Source organism: Rhinolophus sinicus, linkage group LG05, assembly GCF_036562045.2.
Source record: "Rhinolophus sinicus isolate RSC01 linkage group LG05, ASM3656204v1, whole genome shotgun sequence".
Taxonomy (NCBI): domain Eukaryota; kingdom Metazoa; phylum Chordata; class Mammalia; order Chiroptera; family Rhinolophidae; genus Rhinolophus; species Rhinolophus sinicus.
This window is the reverse complement of record NC_133755.1, coordinates 15,647,071-15,673,518: the sequence shown is the minus strand read 5'-3', so window position 1 is coordinate 15,673,518 and position 26,448 is coordinate 15,647,071. Positions and strand designations below refer to the sequence as shown.

Below are 26,448 nucleotides of genomic sequence, written 5' to 3'. Positions count from 1 at the left end.
GAAAACTTGACCTGTACTGAATTATTGAGCAGGGAGGTACTATTGTTAGTTCAGTATATCTCAAGGCTAAAATCCTGATCTCTCTTGAATATGAGAACATGTGTTAGGTATGTTCTGGGATTGGAATTTAGAAATTTTTGATTTTTACAAAAATAGAATAGTGTAAGGAACTTCTATACACCCATCACCTAAACTCAGCAGCTTTCAAGGTTTTCTTTATGCATCTCCTTTACTTTCTTATTTTTATTGTTTGGTCATTTCACCCTATATATTTACTATATCACTTTTAAAAAGTGGAAAATTTCTTACATAACCTTAGGATTTTTATTTTTAATGTATCTTTAGAGATTAAAGAAAATTTCACAAATTTCTATCTTTCTAGTAAGACAAAAAGAACATTTATTGGCCACCTCTTTTAACAACTTTATTCAATATTAAAATATATTTACCATGCTCGTCATTTATTGAGCACTTACTACATGCTAGGCCCTGTACTATTTATTTTACATAATCATTGAAAGCTCTCAAAGCCCCTAAGAGTAGTTCGTTTCCTCTATCAAATAGATAAGTGAAATGTTAACCTGGAGGTTAACTGACTACTGTAGGTCTCTGAGCCAGTAAATACAAGAGCCAGGCTTCAGACTAAGATCCTTCTAACTTCAGCACCTGTGCAGTTATCTGGTCTATTCATCTTGGTTCAGAAGGGGAAAAAAAGTTATTTGGGCATTCAATAAGTATTTGTTGAGTAAATGAATGAAACTACATAGTAGTCTATTGATAAGTGACTAGCATTTTTGTATATTATATTTACATGTAAATTATTCATATTAACAAGTTCCAGAAATTATTCAGAATGAACTAATTCATTACTGAAAATGTGATATGTTTATTACCATATAACAGTGCATTTGCTTGTGTTTTCTTTTTTTGTATTCTAATCTTTTCAATATCTTATTTATGGAGAATTTTGTGGAATAACTATTTTTGAAGAAAGGCTAAAATAAGGCAGACTTTTTTGATGTGCTAATTGTTAAAGGCAGGATTCTAAGTGTGAAGTAGAAAAATGATTACAGTTGATTATGTAATTGAATGGATCTAGAGAAGAAGATGCATCAGAAATGCTGTATTTTTTTACTTGAGTTCATTTTTGGCTTTGTACCATCCTATAAACTACAGAACACAGTGACTGATGTTAGAGGCCTGCTGGGTGGAGTGTGCCTATAGGTATTCTTGAGAAGGAGGAACTGAACTGGTCTAAAGGATCTGACGGCAGAGAGGAAGTGGGGGAGGAGAGGAGGAAACTGAGCAAAAATAGGACAGTGAATACATCAAGAAATAATGTATTTTTACAACTCTCAGAGGGCAGCATATTTCATTTGCAAATGTATAGTATTATTTTGAGAGATTCTCTTACAAAATAATTTCATGGTTATAATGACACTGAATGATTTATTTACTTGTGGAGCTATTTAGCAGTGGTTATGGTAGACATTCGGGGATATATTACCAGATGGTAGACATTTAACTTGTTTCATTTAAGCAACTGTTTTATGTTTTCACGATCATTTTATTCACTAATACATATTCATTTTAGAAAAATATATGTGTTTTAATGAAAATTTCATTTATTTCCATTATTACGTATAACTAGTTGATGGTAGATAAGGGTACAGGCTTTCAAGTTAAACCTCCCGCTCCCAACTCCAACACCAACTAGTTGTATGATGTTGAGCAACTTATTTTAATTCGATAAGTTTCTGTTTCTTCATCTGTAAAATGGGATTGCTAATAGTCTTATTTCATAGTGTTGTTGTATGTAATATAAAGTACTTATATTACGTAAAAATGTTGCTTATTATTATTCCAACTTGCTTCAAGGAGAAATCTCAAATTAAAATGGCCTAGTCCTTTTTTTGTTTTTGTTTTTCCTAGTGACTGGAAAACAAATTAACTTTTTTGTTCTTAATTTTTAATCTTACCTTCAAAACAATCTGTGTAAGAAGGCTGGAAAATAGAGTGGAAGAACTGACCCACAATCTTATCTTCTGGCAAAGAATCTGCCCTTTTCGTCTCCTTAATTTGGGGAAGAAAAAAAACAAACAAAACACCAAACATAGCCTAAAGGAAGAAATATTTTGTATCTGCAAAAGAAACTACTACTTTTGATTATCTCTTCAAAGTCTTTGAATCCAGCTACTTAAATAGCTTCCGCTTTTCAGTGTGAGGAGTCCTGGACTAGTGTGAGGATGATAATGGGAAAGTATGGTCAGGAATGGTTGTAAGTGTCAGACTGCAGAGCCCGTAGAGATAGGGACCCAGCAGGATTTGCCCTAACAGCAAGGAGGACACTAATAACTGTTGCTTTATCATTTCTTTTTGTTTAAACTTTGGCGAAGGTATTTGGACACTCTCCTCACCACCCTACCCCTCCTCCTTCTCACTTAAGAATGCTTAAATATAAGAATTAATAAATTCTTAATAAATTTTACAACTTATGTAACATTTGGTGACTTTATAGTGCATATCAAGTACTTTTGGTGAATGTAAGTGAGAACAAGATGAATGAAATTTGCAGAGAATGATGCAGACTGGGAATGCATGTGTAGCATTCATTCTCTAACTTGGTAGTAAATCCTGAAAACCCGAATGGTAGAAGAGAGACCATGGTTATGATGTGAGGTTTCAATTCCATTTCCTTTCTCACTAGAAGCATTTTAGGCTTTCCCTCTGCTAAACTTCCAGTGAAGTGCTTATAAAGTGATTTTGTCTTGTTGCAGAGACAGCCTATATAGGAAGGCTGCCCCTGCCCACCTCTCTCCTTCCTTCTGGTGTCTGGTCCACATTCCATAATTTGGACTTAAAAGTTTTGACTCCTTCTTCCAGCATCCTAACTCTTACATCCAGCACCCAGGGATCCACTTGATCCCAGAGAACTGAGTCTCTTGGATGACTGAGGTGGAAACAGCCATTTAGATATTTAGATTAGATACAGATAACCCAAACTTCCAAACTTTTTCAGAACACACTCTCCAGTCCCTGGGTTTTAAAGTCATTATTGCATGGTGGGAATCCCATCTTGAAAAAGTCCACGCTGCAGCTCCTTCTTCAATCAGTTTTTGTTTTTGCTCTCCTCGTTAGTTTGACTTTACCTCATCTTTGTCTTTCTAGGGGCTACAGTGAAAAAAAAAAAAAAAAAGCCTGTTTTTCTTCCTTTTCTGCTGTCTGTTTTAACTTTCTTTTTTTTAACCACCATCTTTCCTCTTTAAAAAGTTTTAAACCCTACAAAATTGCTTATATATAAATATATAAATTTTTATATCTTTTATAAATATATAAAAAATAATATAAAAGGGTATTGAATTCATTCTTTTAACAAATATTAAGTGCCTCCATTCCAGGAACTGGTCCAAACACTGAGTGAAAGCATTGAACGAAGTACACAAAAACCCCTGTCCTTGTGGGGCTTATATTCAAGAAGGGGAAAGAGAGACAATAAAATGTCTAGAGGTTAGAATGTGCTAAGTGCTATGCAGAAAAGTAAGGTAGGAACTGGGGGTAGGGAATGTGTGGGTAGGTGAGTGAGAGTAATTGAGAGAAGTAAATGTGCCGTATTCAAAATCATTAAGGAATTAAAGATTGGGGAAGGATTATTGTGCACACTTTATAAGTAAACTTTATAGTGTTTCGGGTCATTGTATTTAACATAAATGTTTATCATTTTAGTATTACTATTTGGTTTGTACCCAGCAGATCTCTGAATATTTCTATTTTCTAGTAACTTAAGCCAGGAAAAAAAAACCTCAGGCACAACATGAGCCTAAAGCAGAGATTTGTCAAATGGTTTATTTATTTATTTTTTATTTGTTTGTCAAATGGTTTAGAATAGATATCTTACTTTGATTTTTCCTAAAGTACTATATTGTGTTTGTTTTTAAATTCTGTAGACTTTTTTTTTTGGTAGACTTTTTATTTATACCATTTTTATTGTGATGAGTAATGTGTGCTCCTTGTGGAAAATTGGAAAGCTATAGGGAAATGAAAGAAAAAATAATAGTCATTAACAATCATATTACCTAGAGAAATGTTCAGTGTTAATATTTTGGTAGATTTCCTTCTAGAAATAAAATCTCTTTGCAAAAATTGGAATTACATTATATAATCTGCTGTGTAACCTGCTTTTTAGTTTACTAGCATTTATCAAAAGCACAGTTCTATTTTATTGTATATTTACAATATAATTATATTAGCCGAATTATATTGCTATGCTACTACTGAATGTCAGTGTCTAATATTTATTGAACATTTACTATATCCAGGTTACTTTTGAGGCACTTTACTACTTTTTTACTCATTTAGTGTTCAGCCTCTCTATAAGAACTGTTCTATTATTTCCTTTACAGTTGAGAAGATTGAGCAAGGGCAGCTTTAGTAATTTCCCCAAGATCCCACAGCTAAAAAGTGGTAGACATAGGATATGAACTTAGTTTGACTCTACCTCCTGTACTCATACCATTATCTCATATTGGTTCTCATAACCATACCTATGTCCACACTTATGATTATTTCTCTAGAATACATTTCTAGTAGTTGTAGTAGTTTTGGATCAAAAGATACGATCACCTCCTAAGGCCCATGTAAACATACTGACAAGTTGTCTTCTAGAAAAACTTGTTGGTACCACAGTGTGCTTCTACGAAGTGAAACCACTCCTATTCCCCACGTCCTCAGAAACAGTGGCTTTTTAACAAATATGCTAATTTGATAAAGACCACCTTGTTTTAATTTTTTTCTCTGAGTATTAAGGTTATATTTCAAAAATTTTTTATTCTTTGAAAAATATTTGTCTCTGCCCCTTTATCACTTCATTGGCATGTTCATCTCTTGGTCATTTCTAAGAATTCCTAATATGTTAAGAGTAGTAATTTTTTTGCCATATAGGTGTAAATTTTTTCCCAAGTTTGTTTGTTAGTTTTGTTTATGGGTTTTTATCAATGATAATGGTAATAGCTAACATTTATATAGCACTTTTCATGTATAGCACTATTCTAATTCGTTATATTAACTCACTTAATTTTTTTTTAGATAAATTTTAATTGGGGAATATTGGGGGACAGTGTGTTTTTTCAGAGCCCATCAGCTCCAAGTTGGCCATCAATCTAGTTGTGGAGGGTGCAGCTTGGCTCCAAGTGCAGTCGCCATTTTCAGTCTTTAGTTGCAGGGGACACAGCCCATCATCCCATGCGGGAATTGAACATGCAACCTTGTTGTTGAGAGCTTGCACTCTAACCAACTGAGCCATCCGGCCGCCCCTCATTTAATTTTTACATCTCTATGAGGTAGATGCTATTATTAGCCCCATTTACAAAGTTCTCTGACATTTTCTTTTTAATTCTTAAATAGCCTTTTCCTCTGTGTGTTTGCCTATTTCTGCTCCCAATTCTTAAAAATCTTTTCTCTCTTTATAGCCTACTGGGTTGTACCTATTGTTTAGTTCTTCATTACTCAGTTTAGGAGTCATTTCCTCTGGGATTGCTCAACTACCAACTCTCCAGGTCCCTAAGGCAAAGTTAGGTGCCTTCCTTCTTTCTGTCCTTTCTTTATTCCTGTATCACTTGTGGAGTTCTAAGTTTTCGTCTTACTCCTCTTCTGGATTCCCTGCTCTTATATAGGTGTTACACATCTGATAACTCAGTAAATATTTATTGATTTGAATTAAAGGTTTTTAAGGTGATATTGGGAAGGGAATAAATCTTCCAAGTATATAGTAAAATAGAGAAACTTTGGCTGAGGAAGTAACATTGGAAGAAGGCCAGTGGGGAAGGAGGGGTAAAGGGAGGGGCTCAGGGCCTAAAACTGAGTGAAAATAGACATGGAAATTTCCCACTCTGAAACAGCAATTTGTTTAGAGTCATTTTGAGGATTATTAACCTTGCCTCTGGGAAAAGCCTGATGAAATAAATCCGTCTTTTACCCCAGTACCTTTTCTAGTGTTCAGCACATTTGAATCTTCCTTCTAGATCTCTTCTATGAAATAGGGCTCAAATTCTCTTCTGACTTCCCCCTTTTCTCATTGTATGGGGGAAGTTGGAGGATCCTGATGTAATCTTGGTAAGATTCTGAAATACCCAGGGAAGTTTGGTGAATTGGTGAGGTAGGGCCCCTGGAAGCCTTAGGCGAGAGAACAAACCCTGAAGCTTCTTTGTGTTCTGGGGGCTTCAGGTCCCATTCACACTTTTCCCTGGCTGGTAACACATTGGAGTAGAGCTCAAACTCCTTTTCTCTTCAGCCTTCATTACGTTTTTGTTCTTCCAGCTTTGATAAGAAACAATTCATCTCTTAATTTACTAGTTTAATTTTGAGGTGTACTGATTGCTGGTCTTGAAGAAGGAGTGAACACTTTATATATTAGTAATACAGTTTATTTGTCATTTAAATTATTTTTCCAAATCTTTCTCCTCTTTAAATTTAACTTGATTTCTCATTACGTAACTTAATTTTTTTTTTCATTATGAAAACAACACATGCGGATTGAAGAAACTTTGTAAAATACAAGGAAAAAGTCATTCTAACTCCACAACCAATGACAACTGTATTTTGGTGTCTCCTATCTCCCTGTCTTTTCTTTTTATTTGTTATTGCATATATATTATTGTACATGTTTTACGATACAGCATTGTAGCTAGGAACATGGTTTGTATCTCATTGGGATTTTAGTTCCAGCTTAGCCTTTTATTAGTTGTGTGAGCGTAACAATCTCACTAAGCCTCAGTTTTCTTTAAAAAGTAGAGATTTCATTTATCCATTAAATTGTTATAAGGAAGAATAGATAATGTATGTTTAGGGTGACCGTCTCATGATACATTTCCTGTAAGTGTCACAATAATAGTCAGGACTGTCTTTTGGTTAGATTGTTAGGACGGCCGCTTGGGGCTGTGTTTGGAGGGAGGGGGCGGATCAGGGGCACTGCTCCTTTCTTTTCTGAAATAATTAAAATTCAATTTCAAAAAAAGTTTAATATGCTCAACAGGGATATGAAAATTTTTACGATGAGCCCTCCTTTAAAGTGTTATTTGTCTTGGGACAGCGCCACAGTTGGTGAGTGGCCCTGGGCCTTAGACCCTTGTAGGATGGCCCCGATGATGATGATAACAATAGTAAGGTAACCAGATAACAGGTAAAGACCTGAGTGTAGGGCTTGGCTTTGGGTAAGTAGTCAGCGATTGGTGGCTGCCGTTATTAGTTTCATAATGATAAATACGTATTTATATCATAAGCTCTAAATTATAAGAACATAACCGGTTTCCATGTTATTACATGGTCTAGCTGAATTTACTGTTCTAAAAAAAATAGGGTTATTGAGATATAATCCACATATCATTATGGATTTGATCTAAGTGGCAGCGTGATACTTAGCTCAATGTATTACCCATCGTTGAACTCTCATATTCTTTCCAATGTTTTCCTATAATAATAATAATAACTGTAGTGAATATAAATAAGGCATTTCCTACATTTATTATTATTTCCCTATGACAGATTCCCAGAAATGAAGTTACTGGCTTATAGGATATGAACATTGGTAGGATTCTTGCTATGTATTTTCACATTGTCTTCTGAAGAGCTATACTAACTTGCACTCCCATAAACTATGTCTGCAGCACTCGTTTCTCTCACCTTTGCTAGCCCTGAGTATTAGCCAAGGCTTGCTTTTTAAACACTAAGTTTATAAGGAAAGAGAAAACAAACCTTCGGTTGCATTTTCTTGATTATTAGTAATATTATCATTTATCAGCCAGTTTTATTTCCTCTTTGGACACGTGTTTATTTATTTGAGGTGTTTTCATTGTCTGTTTTAATAGCTCTCTGTACATTAAAAATATTAACTATTTGTTGTGATTTTCTCCCCATTTATTTGCCTTTGAATTTTGTTTTCAACAGAAGTTTAAAATACTTATATAGATCTATTTTTTCCTTCATGTTTTCTTGAATGACTTTAAAACTCAGAAACTTATCTTTGTTTCAAAGAGGTGATATTTTACTTGAAGGTTAAGCATCTATATGCATGTTTTTCCCTCAGTACCTCTTATTTAAGTCAAGTGTTTTGCTTTAATATTTAGTCCTGATATGAGACAGCAGAGAATAGGCCAAGTAGCCAGCTCCTCTGCCCCTTACAAGCAGCCCAGGCTGGTCATGGCTATCTGTAGGGTTTTTTCCCTCTTATATGGGTAAACTGTCTTGTTCAGAGTTGTTGACTAATTCTCCCTAAATTGATTTAATTTAAATCTTCAATATAACTATAGAGTGCTAACTACTTCAGTATTAGCTTACCATTTCTGTTCTTTTATGCCCTCTCAGTTTATTAGTTGATTCTTTATAAGCTAAACTTAACATGTATAAAAGTCTAAACTTATAATTTATATTTAAACATCTTAAACTGAAGATGCAAAGTTACAGAACTAGAACTGAAAACTAAGTATAGAAGAGTTGTCTTCTTTGAAGCTTTTAAATCTCAACATGCTGTGTGGATTTGGGGCCCTAAACTTCTAGGTAGAAAAAATAGTAACCCTTTTATCAAATATTGATTAAAATCAGAAAAAACCCTGTCCTTTTTATTAGTAATTGGTACAACTATAGTTTGTTGTACCAATTCAGTAAAATCAATTAACTACTGTAGTTGAAAATAATGTTGAAATGATAGTAGTAATAGCTGTCATTTATGAGCACCATCTATGTGCCAGATGCTTTACAGACATGAGGTCTAAGCCTTAAAACAACCTGGCATTTAGGTACAACTATGCACATTTACAGGGTAGGAAATTGCAGCTGTAGCATGTGGGCGTCCACAAGGCTGAGGAGTAATGGCGCTGCAATTCGAACTCAAATTGGTCTGTTTTCAGAGTTCACGTTCCAGTCTGTTAGTTTGCTTGTCCTCAGTGCAATCGAAGAATGCTGGTCTCTCAGAGTCAGGGGGTTGTGTGGATGTTTTAGTGCCTGGCTGACTGCTGGCCACAGGGCATATGAGGATGAGGAGACATTCACAGGGGCTCACAGTCTAATGGAGTGGACGGCATGAGAACAAAAGTTAACAATGCTAGGTGATACGCAGTTTAATGGAGATGAACACACGATGGAATGGGAATGTGGCAAAGGAAGCTTTTGTAGGTGGAAGTGTCACTGAGAAGGTGGGTAATTCCGCAGGTTCTGGAGAAGGAGCACTGGAATAAGATGGGGTGCAGGTGGAGGGACGGGCGGTATTCCAATGTTGGAAAAGTAGGCAGAGGACAGACCCGAAAACATCTTGGATGCCACGTGAAGGAGATTAGATTTTTTTTTTTTTTTTAAGGAGGGTGCAGCTCACAGTGGCCCATGTGGGGATCGAACCGGCAACCTTGTGTTATTAGCACCACCACTCTAACCAACTGAGCTAACCGGCCACCCCAGATTTTTAATAACAGCTTCACTGAGATATAATTACTATACCATAAAATTCACCCTTTTAAAGTTTACAGTTTTACAATTTTGTGGTTTTAGTATATTCACATAATTGTGCAGCCATCACCACTATCTAACTTTAGAACATTTTTGTCTCCCAAAAAGAATGCTCTGGACCTATTAGCAGCCACTCTCCAGCACCCCCCACCCCTCGCCCATACCCCTGATTCTAAGCAACCACTGATCTGCTTTCTGTCTGAATTTGCCTATTCTGGACATTTCATATAAATAGGAACATACAACACGTGTGTTTTTTTTTTACTGGTTTCTTTCACTTACCATGTTTTTAAGGTGCATTCATATTGTAGCATGTATCAGTAATTCATTTCTTCTTATGGCCAAATAATATTCTATTTTATGGATATAGCACATTTTGTTTAACCATCAGGTGATGGATATTTGGGTTGTTTCCACTTTTATGGCTGTTATAAATAATACTGCTGTGATCACTTGTGTACAAGTTGTTGTGTGGACATAGGTTTATGTTTTCACTTCTCTTAGGTTTATACCTAGGGATGGAATTGCTGAGTTATTTGGTACCTATTTTTAACATTTTGAGGAACTGCCAAATTGTTTTCCAAAGCAGCTGAACCATTTTACATTTCTACCAGCAATGTATGAGGGGTCCAATTTAGGAGATTAGATTTTATACCATTGGTGAGCTATTACATAGAATCAGAGTGGAAAAATGATTGAAAATGATTGGATTAGATTGTTGCATCCCCAGTATGGTTCAAGATATGTGCTAGGTCAGGAGGCTTTTCCTGATGACTGAAACCAAAATGCAAGTCATTTCCTCAATTTTTAAGGGCTATTGCTATTCTATTTCCAGTCATTGATTTTTATGTACTAGTATGGACTACTTACTGATAATCTGAATTATTAAGGATTACTGAAATTTAGTGTTCATAGCTAAAATTAGCCAATTTCTAGAGCTTACTGAGGTGTCTAGTTTTCTTCCAAAAAATGCGTTAGATATACAGTGCTTTGGCAGCATTGAAAAATTCCTACTATGCATGCTCACACTCAGATGGATATTATTTTCAGTGTATCATTGGTGTTGTCTTGAGTTTGATGTGGTTGCTATTCTTGAATTAATTGCTGCTATTCTTGAATTAATGCAATTTTAGAATTAATGTTAGATTTAATTTTATTGGCCATATTGCTCTTGTGTAATTGTTGTATTGTCATAATTCTTCATCATAGAGTTATTTTTCAACTGGAAAATGGGACCAACTCGGTGTAGGTTGGCTCTCTTGTCCCACTTATGGGGGCCATGGTTATAATAGTTTGAGAATGAATGGATTACATAATTGGAAAGATTCTTTCCCATTCTAATAGCTTATAATTTTTTTTAAATGGGGATTAGCGTATGTTACAGTTAAGGGCCTTAACTATGGAATACATGAATCCTCTGAGAGTCCACAGATTAGCTTTGGAGGTCTGAAACCTTTGAAATTTGTGTGTTTTTCCAGAGAGAGCAACTATAGGTTTGCCAGATTTTTTATAAAAACAACCTAAAAACAATTAATAAAATGGCAATAAGTACATACTTATCAATAATTACTTTAAATGTAAATGGATGTCCATCAATAGATGAATAAAGATGTGATACACACACACACACACACACACACACACAAATGGAATATTGTTTAGCAATAAAAAAGAATGGAATCTTGCCATTTGCAATGACATGGATGGACCTAGAGGTTATTAATACGCTAAGTGAATTAAATCAGATAGAAAACGACAAATACCGTACAATCTCACTTATGTGTAGAATCTGAAAAAAACAAAATGAATGAATAAACAAAACGGAAACAGACTCCCATATAGAGAAGAATTTGATGGTTACCAGTGGGGAGGAGGTGGAAGGATGGGAATTAAAAAAAGAAGTCCATGACCCTGAAAATTAAAGAATTCACATTGATGAAGAGAATTTATAAATTGATGATTTGAACTTTTTTGGGGAAGTGAGACTTTGTTTTGGTTAAGTATTGCTGTTTGGTTAAGTATTGTTTGGTTAAGTAAGTGATAGATATCTGGATACATTGTTGGTTTTAATGTGACTAATTCCATGTTAGAATATCTCTTTTTATTCTTTCCTGGTAATTTCTCTCCCTGTCAGAACTTGGAGTTTGCTTTTAAAATTCTCATTCCACATGTATTATTTTATATTCATTTTCTCGGATGATTGGGATGTTCTATTTAAGAGTATTATTTTTTGCTGCATTGAAAGCATGCATGGCTTACAGTAACTGAAATGTATTGATATATTTTTTAAATTCCTCTACTTTTTTTTAAGCATTAGATTGATTATTTATTTATTTATTTATTTATTTATTTTCAAGGAGGGCGCAGCATTCAGTGGCCCATGTGGGGATCGAACTGGCAACCTCGGTGTTATTAGCACCACACTCTAACCAACTGAGCTAACCAGCCACCTCTCTTTCCTCTACTTTCTTGTTCCCTTTGTGTTTGGGTTGAGATTGAAAACTGCCCGCACAGACGGAAGCTCTGCAGGCCCTGCCGGGGTGTGGCACCAGTTTGGATGCCAGTGTCTTCGGCCTCCGCCATAGGGTGTGTGTGAAGGAGTGTACGTTTCCTCTGAGAGTTTTAGCATTGGATGGAGCATGGCTAAATTTGAGATGACATTCGTAATTTCAGTTTAATGTTTTGGGTAAAACAGACTTGTTATTTAATGTTCATAATAGACTAAAACATTGGCAAGGGCAAGGCTCTGGGTGATACTGGCTGGTGGGTTAAAAGATGGTGCAATATAATGCAAAAATGTATTTGATCTTCATCCCTGGTTCCTGGCACAGAACTCCTAAAACCTTTCGAATTTCCTGATAGAACTGTCTTATTATTCATAATGAGGCCCGTTCCGTCACACCTGAGTTTATGCTAGTCAGGTGGCCTAGTGTGGCACCCCTAGAAAGCCTCTGGATGAGGCTGGACAACCAGAAAGACCAAGAGATTAGAGAGTTGAAACTTTCAGCCCTGCCAGCTGAACTCCAGGAAGGGGAGGTGGTGGCTAGAGATTGAGCACTATAAAAACTCAACAATTCCGAGAGCCTTCCAGATTGGTGACGACATTGAGGTGCTGGGAGGGTAGCATGCCTGGATGCCCACCATAGCTTTCCCTGTGCATCTCTTCCATGTGGCTTTTCTGAGTTGTATCCTTTATGTTAAACCAGTAAATGTAAGTAAACTGGTTTCCTGAATTCTTTTCTAGCAAATTATCAAACCTGTGGAGGGGGTTATCGGAACCCCCAATTTATAGCCAGTTCCTCAGAAGATGACCCAGGACTTGTGACTCGTGTCTAAAGTGGGGACATTCTCGTGGGCCTGAGGCTGATCCTGTGGGGATTGCAATAACTGCAGGTAGTGTCAGAATTGAATGGAACTGTTGGACACTCTATTGGCGTCAGAGAGAATACCCCAGAGATGGCATTCTGGTTTGTGAAAAACAGCTTGTAAATTTACTATATAGCCTTCTCTTTGTTGAATTACTAAGGTCTTAGTATTTGTCTGTTTTTAATTGTTTGACATTTTGATGTATGAGATTAAAATGGTTATGTGACATTTTGGTTTATATGAGATTAAAAATTAAAAAGCCCAAAAAGTAACAACAACAACAACGAAACTTGGAAAATAGAGAAAAGAAAAAAAATTCACTCACAATCCTACCTAAGTCAACTACTTTTAGCATATTAATACTTTTTAATCAGTATATATAAACACATGCACACACACGTGCATATACATATATATGTACATATGTGTGTGTATACATGTAGCATTTTTACATAGTTGTAATCTTAGTGTAGTTTTTGTCTACTCATTAAACGGAAGATTATTTTTCCTGTCTTCATAATTTTCATGAGTTTTAATGGCTGTGTTATTTATCTAGTAGATAGCCAATGACTTGTTAGCCACATTGCTGATTGCAGATAGTTAGGTCATTTCAAGTTTTTTGCTATTTATTATAAATAAAATTGTGATGAATATTGTTATTCAGTGAATGTATATTGAACATTTACTCTGCCAAACTCTATTAGGTGCTGGTTTTACAAAGATAAGTTCTTCCCCTCAAGAGGTTTTCTTCTAATCCATGACATGGGTATATATAGTTTTGAATATTTGCATCCATATTCTAGAATATTGTATCTTTTTAATAAGTATTACCTATCTACTGTAGCCTTAAAATTATTTGTAATAGATGTATTTGTAATAGATGTACTTTGAACTTTGTTTTCTTATTATTTTCTCTGTTGGATAAATTATCTTATATTTTTTCTAATACTGATGACACTGTGAAATGCATCTTTGCGTTCTATGAGTATTTTCCTTCATTGGATTATTTTCTTAAGATAAATTCGTATAAGTGGACCAAGTGAGTATTTTGTTTGGATGAATGTTGCCAAATTTAGAGGCACATGTTTTACTTTTGCTCTGCCTCAAACCTTCTACTTCTGTGGTGTTTGCTTTTTCAGAAAAATTGATATACTTAATTTTTTTTTGAACAGTTTTAAATTTACAAAAAATTTGAGCAGACAGTGGCTTTTGGTGTAGAATTAACCCCTGGTCATTCACAGAATGTAAAAAGAATTTATGAGACTCTACAAGAGGATCCAGAGAAAAGATTTATTGAAAGTCAAAAAGGGAGAGGGAGTTCTGTTTGGATCTGGCAGACGTTTTGCCAGGGCAGTCTGAGAGGGAGAGCTGCAGAGACAGAGGGGTAAGGGAGAGATGCTGGCAGGAGGTTAGCCAGGGCAGTCTGATGGAGACAGCTGTAGAGACCGAGGGGCAAGAGGAGATGCTGGCAAATGGAGTTGTGCCAGGGCAGAGTCTTGACGGAGGACAGCTGCCCCGATGAGATGGAGTGCTGGGGTTTCCATTTTTCTAGGCAGGTTGTAGGGTGCTTGTCAGCTTGCTGGGGGGCTGCCGTTTACAATTGTCTTCTTCTGGGAATTGTCCTGTTCCCATCTATGATGGATGTCAGCTTGCAGGGGGTTGCTTTTGCAGTTGGGAACCGTTCTGTTCCCATCTATGATGGGTGATTGTTAGTGTGCAGGGGTGGCCATTGCGTTTGGGAACTGTCCTGTGCTCACCTATGATGAATGTAAGGTGCTCGTCAGCTTGCAGGTGCAGTGCTAGCCAGGGGAGTCAGAGCTAAGCAGTTAATGTTTAAGTGCGTTCCTGTTAGCCCACAAGCTCGCTCCTGTTAACTCTTTGCCTGTCCCATCCTGCCAGCTCACAGGCCCGCTCCCATTAACTCTTCATTTGTCTCATCAGATAGTACAGTTTCCCATTTACCCCTTCACGCAAAAAAGTGCATCATTAGTTCTTTAATATTTCATGTGAATAAGCCGCCACCTGTTTTCCCAGACCACACTCTTCATTCTGCTTTTGTATGTACTGTTACCTCTGCCTACAGTGTTTCCTCCCCACAGTCATTCATTTCATAAATGTTTTGATGTGTAAGGCATGAGTTAGCTTGAACACAGGCTGAAATGCACAGATCGGGTGGATTCATGGGAATCAATTCGCATGTGACCTTCTGTGTTTTGCTTTGAAGAGGAGAGAAATTTGTGCTTAGGTACCTGAGGGCCCAGGAGATCAAGGAGTATTTCAGACCTTTGGACTGTTATCTGGGACCGAGGAAAGGTGAGAAAGAAGAGTTACAAAGAAAAGCTGTACTTTCTCAACTGTTTGTACTTCTGCTCCCAAACTTTTGTATCTTTATTCATCCTTACTGCCTTTCCTGTCCTTCATTCCCAGAGCCAGAAATGTCTGTTCCGGTTCTACCTGTGTACTCTAGAGGTGTCGACTTGACTTTCTCTGGACGCTGACTTTCATTAGGTCACCTCCTTTCCTTCTCCCTTTTGGAAATTAAATCTCTCCTTCTTCCTCTAAAAACAGTTTTGTTCTCCCATCTAAAAAGTGTGACGCCTTATAACCTTGCCTCTTTGCTGAGGCCTCTGGTCTCCTCTCACCCTTTCTTCCTCTTCCATTAACAACATTCTTCTTGAGTCACCTACACTTCGCCTGCTATATGTGGCCTCATCTACTGCAATTAGACTTTTACAACCAGGTCGCTGTACTCACAACAGATTGCCAAAACTAATGGCTTAGTCTGGACTTCTGTGACATTTGGCCGTTATGGCCATTATCTCCTTGAAACTCTTTTCTTAACTCCATATCCTGATTTCTCTCGCTTTTCGCAGCCTCTGTTCTGATTGTTCTCCTTTTATTTCCTGTACATGCTTTCCGTGTTATTTTTCTCTAATCATTCTCTCATAGAACTGACATTGATTTCCTTGGGAATCGGATGAGGAACATTTTTCACAACTAATCAGCAAGTTTGGAGAGTTGGCTCTGTGTATGTAGCACGTGGAGTAGGAGAGGGACTGGAGAAAGTTACACAAGATACGCCATCAGGAACTTGATTATCTCGCTTTTGAATGTTAGCCCTTCAGTCAAATTTATTTAAACTAACAGACATTTAAGCAACATGATTCGAAGTGTAATTGAAAAACCCAAGTCTTCCTCCCCATCCCACTATACAGCCTTCAGAATTCAATGGGAAATAAACCTTTCTCTCTCAAAGTATAGTTTAAAGGAAAAAAAAGTTACAGGAGGGCCATGTTTAGTCTAAAATCCACAGCTCTGATGCCTGCACGGTTTCAAGGAAAATGTTTGGAGCCTGCTCTGCTTTCTTACCAGTTTCTTTTCTACCTATTCAATCCAACATTGCTTCTCTCCATGCTTCCTTTGCTTTGTTTCTTTATATATATATAAAAGGCCTTTGCTTGTTCCTTTATATATATATATATATGTATGTATATATGTATATATGTATATATATCCTATGTATATATGTATGTATGTATATATATATATATATGTATATGTATGTATATATATATATATATATATATATATATATATCCTAACCATATTATTCATTTACCCAATTCGTTTGTTGAGCAAATATTTACTGAGCATTTTCTCAGGAAGATCTGGTTTAGGCACTAGGCATACAGAGGTGTGTGCCCAGAACGAGTAAACAGGCAAACATGTGAAACGTGCAGTTGGAATGCAGTATGATAGATGAAGTTATTGTGGGATGAACAAGTGTCAGGGGTGTACCTAGGAGACAGGGACAAACTCTCTGGGAGGACTGAAGCCTTTCAAAGAAGAGATGACATTTGAGTTGGGCGTTGAAGAATGATAAGAAAGTGGTGACCGTGACAGAGGGAACAGCTCTTTGCGAAGGAATGGGGGAATGAAAAAAGCGTCATTGTTTCCGGGAAAGGTTGGTGTACTTAAGATATCTGAGTCAAGGGGAAGTGTCTAGACACCAATGTGGTAAAGTAGATTGGGCTGAGATTCTGAAGGGCACCATATTTCACACTAAGAACTTTGGGCTTTAACTTTTAATCAGTTGAGGCATTTAAAAAGAAGAGGTGCAGTAGTGGGTGTTTTGGAAAAAACTAGTAACTCTGTGGAAGGGTCTGTTAACCAAAAAATAAAGGGCCCAAATGAGAGGCAACAGGAATTTATTTGAGATCAAAGAATAGCTATTCGGGAAGCAGTGATTCAGTTATCAGAACAAATAGTGTCCTGATTAGGAGACAAAGGCAAAAGCTATTTATGAGAAAGGGAAGGGGAACAATTACATCAATAGAAGGAAGGCATTTCTATTGGTGCAAATAAGGTAACATAGCGATGCTAATTCCAAACAGTGGTTTTAATTTTCAGTCTGATAGTCATCAGTCCGGTAGTCATATCTGCTTTTTTGTTATCCTTTTTAAAAATTGAAAAAGTAAATTCAATTACAGTTGACATACAACATTATATTAATTTCAGGTGTACAACATAGTGATTAGACATTTATATAACTTACTAAGTGATCCCCCCGATAAATCTAGTACCCAGTCTGACACTGTACATCGTTATTACAGTATTGACGATATTTACAAGCAGTTCTTTGGGGTACAGTGTTGCTTTGGGCCCAGTCCAAAGGTTGTTTTGCCCTGTTTTAATAGTCTATAGATTTGAGGCATAAGACGTGCAAAGGCAGTTCCTCTGAGATGGTAGCTCTGGCTCCATTTTAAAGTGCCTCTGCTGGTTACTTTTTTACAGGTCTCAGGGCAGGAAGACCATTTTAGGAGATTCATGCCCTAATTCACATAATGACCTTTTGAGTCACAATAGTCCTCAGAATCTGTAGAATTAGTAAATTTCCCAGGTTATATGATCAGAGAAGTTGGAAAACTTTTAAAAACAGAGCATTGGACATAAGTGATATGGTTTCTAGGACTAGTTTTGCTACTGACTAGCTAGCTACCTGAGCTCGTACAAGTCCCATAGTTTTTATATCCTGAAAATTGAGGGGTTTGGACTAAATAATTACTGTAATTCTTTCCTTCTATAATTCCGTGCTTCTAAACGAAAAAAAAATCCCACCTTAATTGAGCTACTTTTTACTTATAATGGCTATATTTTTTCCCTTCTGGGTCTTATTGACCCAGAAAGATTTCCTACTCCTATTCAAGCATTTCTACTTTTCTCCGCCTTAGTGTGAATATGTTTCCCGGATTCTCCGAATTGCATTTGGATTGTATTAAATCAGAGCACTCTTTGTCTTATGCCTGCTGTCTACCGTGCATATCTTCTTGGTTCCTAAAAAGGGAACAATGCCAGTTCTCCATTAATTTATAAGGAGCAGGAAAATCTCCACATGAATATTCTAAAATCATAGGTAATTAAAAGAATAATTAAATTATATGATAACTGCAAACTGCCAAGATCGTCTATCATTACGTTACCCCCTCTAAGGAGTAGAGAGGAGTTTGTTGGGGGCTGACTTCAAGTACAGGTGCCTAAAACAGGCATCAGCCATGTACCTGGGGAAATGCTGCTTAACTTTTTCTTCCTCTCAGAGGGTTCCACCAGGAGATAAGAAATAATTAGTACTCCCTAATTTATGTATGTGATTGATGTACTTATGTGTTGTAGGCTTGTTTTTCTTCTCCCCTACAAATACAGCAACATTAAGTTGACCTGCTGCTTGCAGGAACCTGTGACCCACTCATCATTAATTATTATCCCCATTTAAGAGAGGAAGAGGCAGATAAAGCCCACGGGTAGTTCACGGGCTTTAGAATTAGATTTGGAATTGCATGCTGGCTTCCTCATTTACTGAATTTAAGTAATTGAACCTTTCAGTTTCTTCATGTGTGAAATGAGTACGATATCATCTGCCTTGAAGGGATGTTGTGAGGATTGTTAGTATTACCAAAGGTATCTCACAGTCTCTGGTACCTGGTAAACTAGTCTACGAGCTCCTCTGTGTCTGAAGCTCCCGGTATAGAATGTAGGACATGTTAGATTCTCAGTGAATATTGAGCATGGCATGTAGCAACTAAGCACTTAGTAAATGGTAACTGTTATGATTACATAAAATAAAACAGTTGATTTTTTTAAAGTAAAATGTATGTTGCAGTTTTAAAATTTTCAATTGTTATTTCTCTGCAAGTACTACTCTGCAAGTAGATAAGTAGAATTGTTAACCAGGAGGTAATCCTACAACAGGATAGAGACAGTTGATGTGAACATAACAGATATGTAATGGTGTGCTTTCAGAGCTTATTGGTTCCAACAAGTTATGTTACCACATGCAGATGTTACCACTGTCAATCAGATGTTACATACATACATCCATGTATTCACGTTATAATATAGTACATGCATGCCTGGGTGGCTAAGTCCCATGTACCAGGTGAAGAAGGTTCTGTAATACCAGTACCTTCAGAACTTCACTGAAGAGAGTTGCCCTCCCTGCCCATTATGTTATTTGATTTATTCTTTGGTTTTGTTTCAGGATTATACTTGTGCTTATTAAGCATCTATTATGTAGCATTCTGTGGTATTTACAGAATACATGAGGACTCGCCCAAGGTCCTAGAGAGATGTTCTGTAAGTTTTAGTCTTAGATCTCACTAATTAAGGCTTTGTGACTGTGGGATCCTATTCCTTATGTCTTTTGTAAGTCTGCTTTCTCTCCAACCTATTTTTGTAATTCACATGTTTTTATGCAGTTATAGAATGCATCATAGGTAATACTTTTGGAGGATTTTCTCCCACATTTAAAAATTATCTCTCAGTTACAGAGACCTAATAAAATAGGGGCTCTTGCTGCTGCGTATCTGTAAGTAAATAGTTTCTTTGCAGGCATATAGCTTATTTTGGTTTAACATTACTGATGATAATTTAAAATCGGGGAAGTAAAAATGTTATGCTTGTTTGTAGAATTTTTGTATTTGAGGAAGTTGTAGTCATAACTTGATTTATAAGACTTCCTTCTGTATTCAGTTTTTTTTCGTTTTTTCAGTTTTTTAGTGTTGTTTTTTTCACAATTCACCCAGTCTCACAAACTGTAATTCTGGGAGTTGTCTCTGATTTATTTTACTCCATAATCCTTTATATCTAAACCATCCCTGAGTTCTACCTGTTTTAAACCATTCATTGTTTCTCCAGTTCACCCCGTCCTCTCTGTGCTGCCTCTGTTCTAGATCACGTACCAGATACTGTTCTCGTCTCTTCCCTAACCGATCTCCCGGCTTCAGGCTTGCCCTTCACAATTAATCGTCTTAAGGGAAATCTGTCCCTCTTCTTAAAACCTTTTAAAACTCCTTGTCAGCTCCAGGTTCAAGTCCAAGGTTCTTAACAGTACAATTATAACTAATTCTTACTCACCCTTTAAAGCTCAACGCAATATCTACTCAAGGAGTTTTTGACCACCCCTCCACTGTTTACATTACCTTTTGAGAAAGAAGTGAAACAAGCCTACTTGTGCATGGGTGAAATTTCCTCCTACCTGAGAAGTGTGCAGTGAGAGGTAAAGTGTAAGTGGGGTAACAGGTTTAAAGTTCAATTGCAGTAAAGCTTACTAACATCTAAAGAATGTGCACTTTGAGAGGATGGTATACAGTGGTCACATAAAAAAGCTGGGAGTCAAAAGAGTAAAATTGGCAGTGCCATTCAAAACGTTATTGGGAAAAGAAAAACAACAACAAAACATAAAAAAAGAAAAAACAGACAGACAAAGGAAACCATTATTAGAGGTTTGCCCATCCCTGCTGCCTAGTTCTTGCTTATCTGTGTGGCGTAGATAAATGTAGCAGACTGATGCTGCCTGATACCATTAAGCGTTCTAATCACAGTCAGGTCCCTTTGCTCACCACACAACCATCTGGTCAAAACTTAGTGGCTGATAGTTGGCTTTATAGGAAGAAAAGCTGTTTGTTCTGTTGGCTGTTAAATTTCTTGTTGTAAATCAACAAATTGGATTTATATACCAGTTTTTTGTTTGTGGGATTCACTTTTAGTGATTATGCTGGTTAGTCATCTTTCTCCGTAAGCACACTGAATTCACTAAGATATGGTACCTTGTAAACACTGCTCGGCAGCTCATCAGCCAGGCCTTCTGGTGACACCATCAGCCATGATGGGCAGCTCTTTATGCTTTCTTTGTTCAAATGGCTTGTACAAACATTTCCCCTCAGGTTTCTAAAAATATCAATATTTCAGTGATTTGGTTAAATAGATGAACTACTGAGTGCTTTTAATACAGTGTTTTATAGTAGTGTTTTCTGCCGTGTTATAATCCGGGGTTTTACTTACTACGTACATTACTATACATTTGCTATGTCTTCTCTCTCCCTAACTGGTTCTACTCTTGAGAGTCAAGGAGCAAATTGTGAGTTTATTTACAGTAAAATAATGAGTTAAGGGTTCAAAACTATATTGCGCTCTCCCTTCCTGGACACCCAGAAAGCTATTTATTGAAAACCCAGTATGTCTCAGGCAGTGTACGGGATTTTGTTTAATACTTTTAAAAATACTCTGGTAAAGTATTTTTACAGATGAGGAATCTGAGACTCAAAACGTTTAAATAACTCTTCCATGGTTACAGCTAGGAAAATAGCAGAGTTGGGATTTAAACCCAGAGCTGATAAACTTCCAAATTTCCTTCTCCTCAAGTGCAGAGCACTTGCTCAACAAAATTAATTATGTTTAAATAAACATATGTTTTAATAATTACTTTTAGACCAGTTTTATAAATCTGTAGAACTTGATTAAATAGCTGTGTTACATTTGTTTTGGATATTTTCTTTGGGGATTTTTTTTAAAAGAAGAGTATTATGGGTTTCTTTGTTATTGTGCATTACCTTATACAGTTTTATATGAAATAAATTTTGCCTACATAAAGCGACTTTCTCCTTTCCCAGATTAGCTTCTACAAAATTGGTTCATACCAAGGGTTTCTTTATTCAGTATTTGCTAATAAATATGTGACTGTTTTCTTTTACATGGTTCCATTTCAAAGGCAGAACCATTATCCACAAAATCTCTTACCCTTCCCCAAATGTAAATTCTGCCTGTTCAGCAGCAGCAGAAGCTCTGCATTGTTTTCTGTTGGGAGTGTGAGCTGAAGAGGGCAGACATTCCCTCTGCTTAGCGAGTGCACTAAGCTGTGATCTGCCCTTGCTGTATTATTAATGGCACAATGTTTTATGTTGCAGATGGCTGAGAGCTAGCAAGGAAAATTCAGGACCATGATGGCTCAGTTTCCCACAGCTATGAATGGTAAGCGGCCTTGTGCTTGTGGCAAGATAAAGAGGTTATGGGATTTTTTTTTTTAGAGGTTATAAAATATTCTCTTATATATTTTCCCTCAAGCTTATAAATGCAAAACTTAAAGTATTTTTGTTGAAAATATTTGGGTAGTTTATTTCAAAGTACTGCATATAGCTTCTATTGTAATATTATGCAGTAAATCCCGCAACTCAGTATATGCATGTTCTCCCCATGTCTGCGTGGGTTTTCTCAGGGCCTTCGGTGTCCTCCTACATCTTAAAGACATACACGTAAGGTGAATTGGTGTGTAAATTGTCCCAGTGTGGGTGTGTGTGTGAGTGGCCCTGTGATGGGAGGGCATGCCGTCCAGGATGGGTCCTGCCCCCGGAGTTGCCAGATGGGCTCTGGCAGCCCACAACCCTGAATTTGAATAAGCAAGTTGGAAAAGAATTCTCTTACTTGTTTTCATTCCTCTTTCTTAAATGTATGTATACTCAACATTTATTTCAATGTTTAATATTAGATGTGTTTTGCATCTTTATTTAGAATTTTGATGACATTTTTGTGACCTGTAGGAACTTAACTCTTGTTTATGTTAATTAGCCTGTGGTAACACTGGTTTCATTACACATCATTTTTCTGAAAATCAGTTTCCAAGAATGTATCGATGATTTACTTGGATGACTTACCTAAATGAGGACTTACTGTACCTACCCAGTTTTTCTTCATTTTGTTTCTTCCTTTTCCTAAACATTTATGTATCACTTTGTGGCTCACTGCATTATATGTAAAATAATACAATTGGAAACAAATGAAATGTTCAATACCCAAAAAATGATTACTTGAATAATTGTCCAAAATGTTCGACAGTTAATTTAGGAATAGTAATATATAGGGATAGAGATAGAAATTTTTTTAAACTTCTGAAGAATTGATAGCAAATGTAGACTGTGGTAACTTCCTTAGTTTATAAATTAGCTAACGGTTGAAGATAATCGTGTATATATCTAACTTAAGTCCAATTCAGGGTTAAAGATTTTATTGAGAGAAACATCCATGTATAGCACAAAACCTTCACAAGCAGTGTTGGCTCCTCTGGTATCCCCTCAGTTATAGATTATGCTAGTGTTTTAAAAGCCCAGTACTATTGGAATTTGTCTCTTAAGTGCCCTAGACCAAGCTGTTTGTTAAAGTGCTTCTGACATAACCCTCAAATCTTGCCGTGTCTTCTTCATCATCCTGAAACTAACCACAGACTTTTTAGTCTTCTTTGGTTCTTACAGAGCTGTGCTAATATAGTAGCCATCAGCTACATGTGGCTATTTCAATTTCAATTTAAATTGATAAAAATGAAATAAAATTAAAAATTCAGTTCCTCAGTCACACAGCACACTTCAAGTGCTCAAACCCAGATGTGGTTAGTGGCTACTGTATTGGACAGTGTAGATATAGAACAGTTACATCATCTCAGAAAGTTCTGTTGAACAGATCTTTTCTTAGTCCCTTTGATGCTTCATTTCTCATCTCCTTAACAGAGCTAAAAAAGATCAGTTCATCGTATTTTTCCACTTGTGACTCTACTTCTGGTGTCTTCTGCACCAGCAGGATCATCCTTGCCAAAGCTTTCTTTAATCATGGTAGGTTTACTTTCTGCTTTTCAAAAACTCAATGAAATTGTAAATACAGAGAGTATGATCTGTGAGCAATCAGGTGATAGGCAACAGGCCGCTTCACAGACATGTTGCTAGCAGGTGATATTGTAGTGCAGTGTAGCTTGTTTCGACCTCAAAACTGCAGGTTTGAAGCCTGGTGAAACGAGTAAGACCTTCTTCTGAAGCCCATGACAGTGGCTGTATCCAAAATCTGGAAAAGGGAAGGAGGAAGGAGAGAACAGGAAAAGCTAATGGCTCTAGGATGGAAAAGAAATGCCATTTTATTTTAGAGCTTTATTACCTTTTTAGAATTTTAGAGCTCATTACTCTTTTCAACTGTGTAATCAAGAAATTTTTGTTAAGCTGGGCCTGTACAACTAGTGTTGTACTTCATTTGTAACAACTCAAGCATGTGTATTCAAGTCCCCACAACTGAAGTTTTAGTTCTGTCTCGACAAGTATTCCAGTTGTGTTGTAGAAATTTGAGTTAGTACTAGGTCAACACATATTATTTGACTGTTATTTTGAACTTGAAAAATATACCAATGAAGATTTTCTGACATCATTTCATTTTTGCAGCATATTCAAGTGCATATAACATGTCTGAATCATGCTCATTCAAAAGTATGTTAATACAGACTGACATTGGGAGATGTTTTACTTGAAATCCAAAATAATAAACTGTTGTCTCTTTAAAAGGTTCTGTTGTATATGTTCTAAATAAGAAAGCCAAAATTAGATCAACTATTTTAAAATTGGCTCTGAATTACATGTATTTCATAGTTTTCTTATTTCTGTGTAATTTTTCTTTTCTGTAAAATTCTTAGTGCATTAATATCTTGTGTTTTAATATGAGTCCAGATTTGATAAATATTTGTACACTACTTAAAAATGATTCCTTATCCTAATGCTTTAGAACATTTTTATTCTGTAAGTTACATTAAGCGTGATATTTAATCATGATTGTTGCATGTGATCCTTTTGGCTAGTGGAGTCCCTTAAACACTAGAAAGTCTATGAGTTCCTTTAAGGGGTTCATTTTATTCATCTTTGTACCCCTAGTCCTTACACACATTGTTGCCCCATAAATGTTTGTTGAATGAATGTATGTGAAGGTGTCAAGGTTGCTGGTTGGCATCCTGAGGAACTAAGCAGTAAGCAGTGTCAGGTAGGTTGGTTAGTCACTAGGAAGACAGGTAGCCAGGGAAAGGTGAGGAGATACTAGTATATCAGAAAATGTGAAAATGTGATCAAGATTGAGCGGCAGTCCTTTTGATGCAGCAGAATTCTTTGTAGTCTTAGGATAGCAATCTGTCACTGCCTGGGGATATGCAGCGATGTGCATTAGAGCAGCTCAAGCCTCCCTAACCAGACTATCCAGGCTTAAAATAGCCTTATGATTTCTGACTAAAAAAGCCTCACTTTCAGTATTTTCTGGTAAGAGTATCTTTACCAGAAGGGGAAGAACCTGAGAAGGATTTTAATGCTCTGACTTCTTAATTATATTGTTCCCTAGGATTGAGTTGAGTAAGAAAACTAATTTATTGAGCACCCTCTATGTGGCAGGCATGTATTAGATGCTTTATGTTTTTGTTTGGTTTTATTTTTAAGTTGGGTTTATTTAGATATAATAAGTATCCCTTTTTAAGTATCCAGTTTGATGAGTTTCGACAAACGTATACAGTCATGTAAAACAGGATATAACGTTTCCGTCACCTAAAAGGCTCCCTGGTGCCCCTTTACCCTTAGCTACTGGCAACCACTGAACCACTATTTCTGTCCCTATAGTTTTGCCTTTTCCATTTCATATAAATGAAATACTACATACAATGTCATATAAAGGAAATACACAGTAGGTAGCCTTTTGTGTCTTTGTGGCTTCTTTCACTTAACAAAATACTTTTGAGATTCATTCATATATGTTGTTGCATATATCTTTCTCTTTTATTGCTGAGTAGTAGTCCATTATGTAAATGTGAACCACAATTTCTTTATCCATTAATCTGCAGAAGACATTAGGGTTATTTCCAGGTTTTAGAACTTTGGATATAATGTCTAAATCTGCTTTAAGCATCAGAGGACATATTTTTTTATCTGGAAATAGGTTTTCATTTCTCTTGGGTAAACCCAAGAGCTTATTGCTGGGGTGTATGGTAAATGTATATTTAACTTCATAAGAAATGACCAACTGGTTTGCAGATTATCTCATTTTGCTTTCCCACCAGCAACGCATGAGAATTTCAGTTGCTCAGCATCTTTGCTCACAGCTTTTTAAAATTTCATACTTTTGATAGGCATGTAATGATGTCTTATTGTGGTTTTAACGTGCATTTCCCTGATGGTCAGTGACTGAACATCTTGTCATACGCTTATTTGCTATCCATATATCTTCAATGAGTCTATTCAAATCTTGCCCATTTATTAGGGGAGAACTTTGTCTTTTTGAGTTGAATAGTTATTCATATATGTTGGACATATGTCCATTATTAAATATATTTTGCAAATATTTTATTCCAGTCTGTAGCTTATCTTTTTATTTGCTTAACAGCGTCTTTAAGAGAGCAGAAGTTTTAGATTTCAATGAAGTTCAATTTATCAAGAAATTTTAATGGTTTGTGCTGTTTGTGTCCTAAAAAGTCATTGGCTA

The 26,448-nt window shown here is 36.4% G+C and overlaps 1 protein-coding gene across 1 annotated transcript in view; it reads left to right on the top strand.

The window, feature by feature from the left end:
- Nucleotides 1-26,448, top strand: part of ITSN2 (intersectin 2) — a 120,940-nt gene that overhangs the window by 1,161 nt on the left and 93,331 nt on the right. The window contains 2 exon segments of the mRNA XM_074331759.1: nucleotides 22,095-22,158; nucleotides 23,685-23,786. Coding sequence (XP_074187860.1) covers nucleotides 22,128-22,158; nucleotides 23,685-23,786 — 133 coding nt within the window. The 5' untranslated portion in view covers nucleotides 22,095-22,127.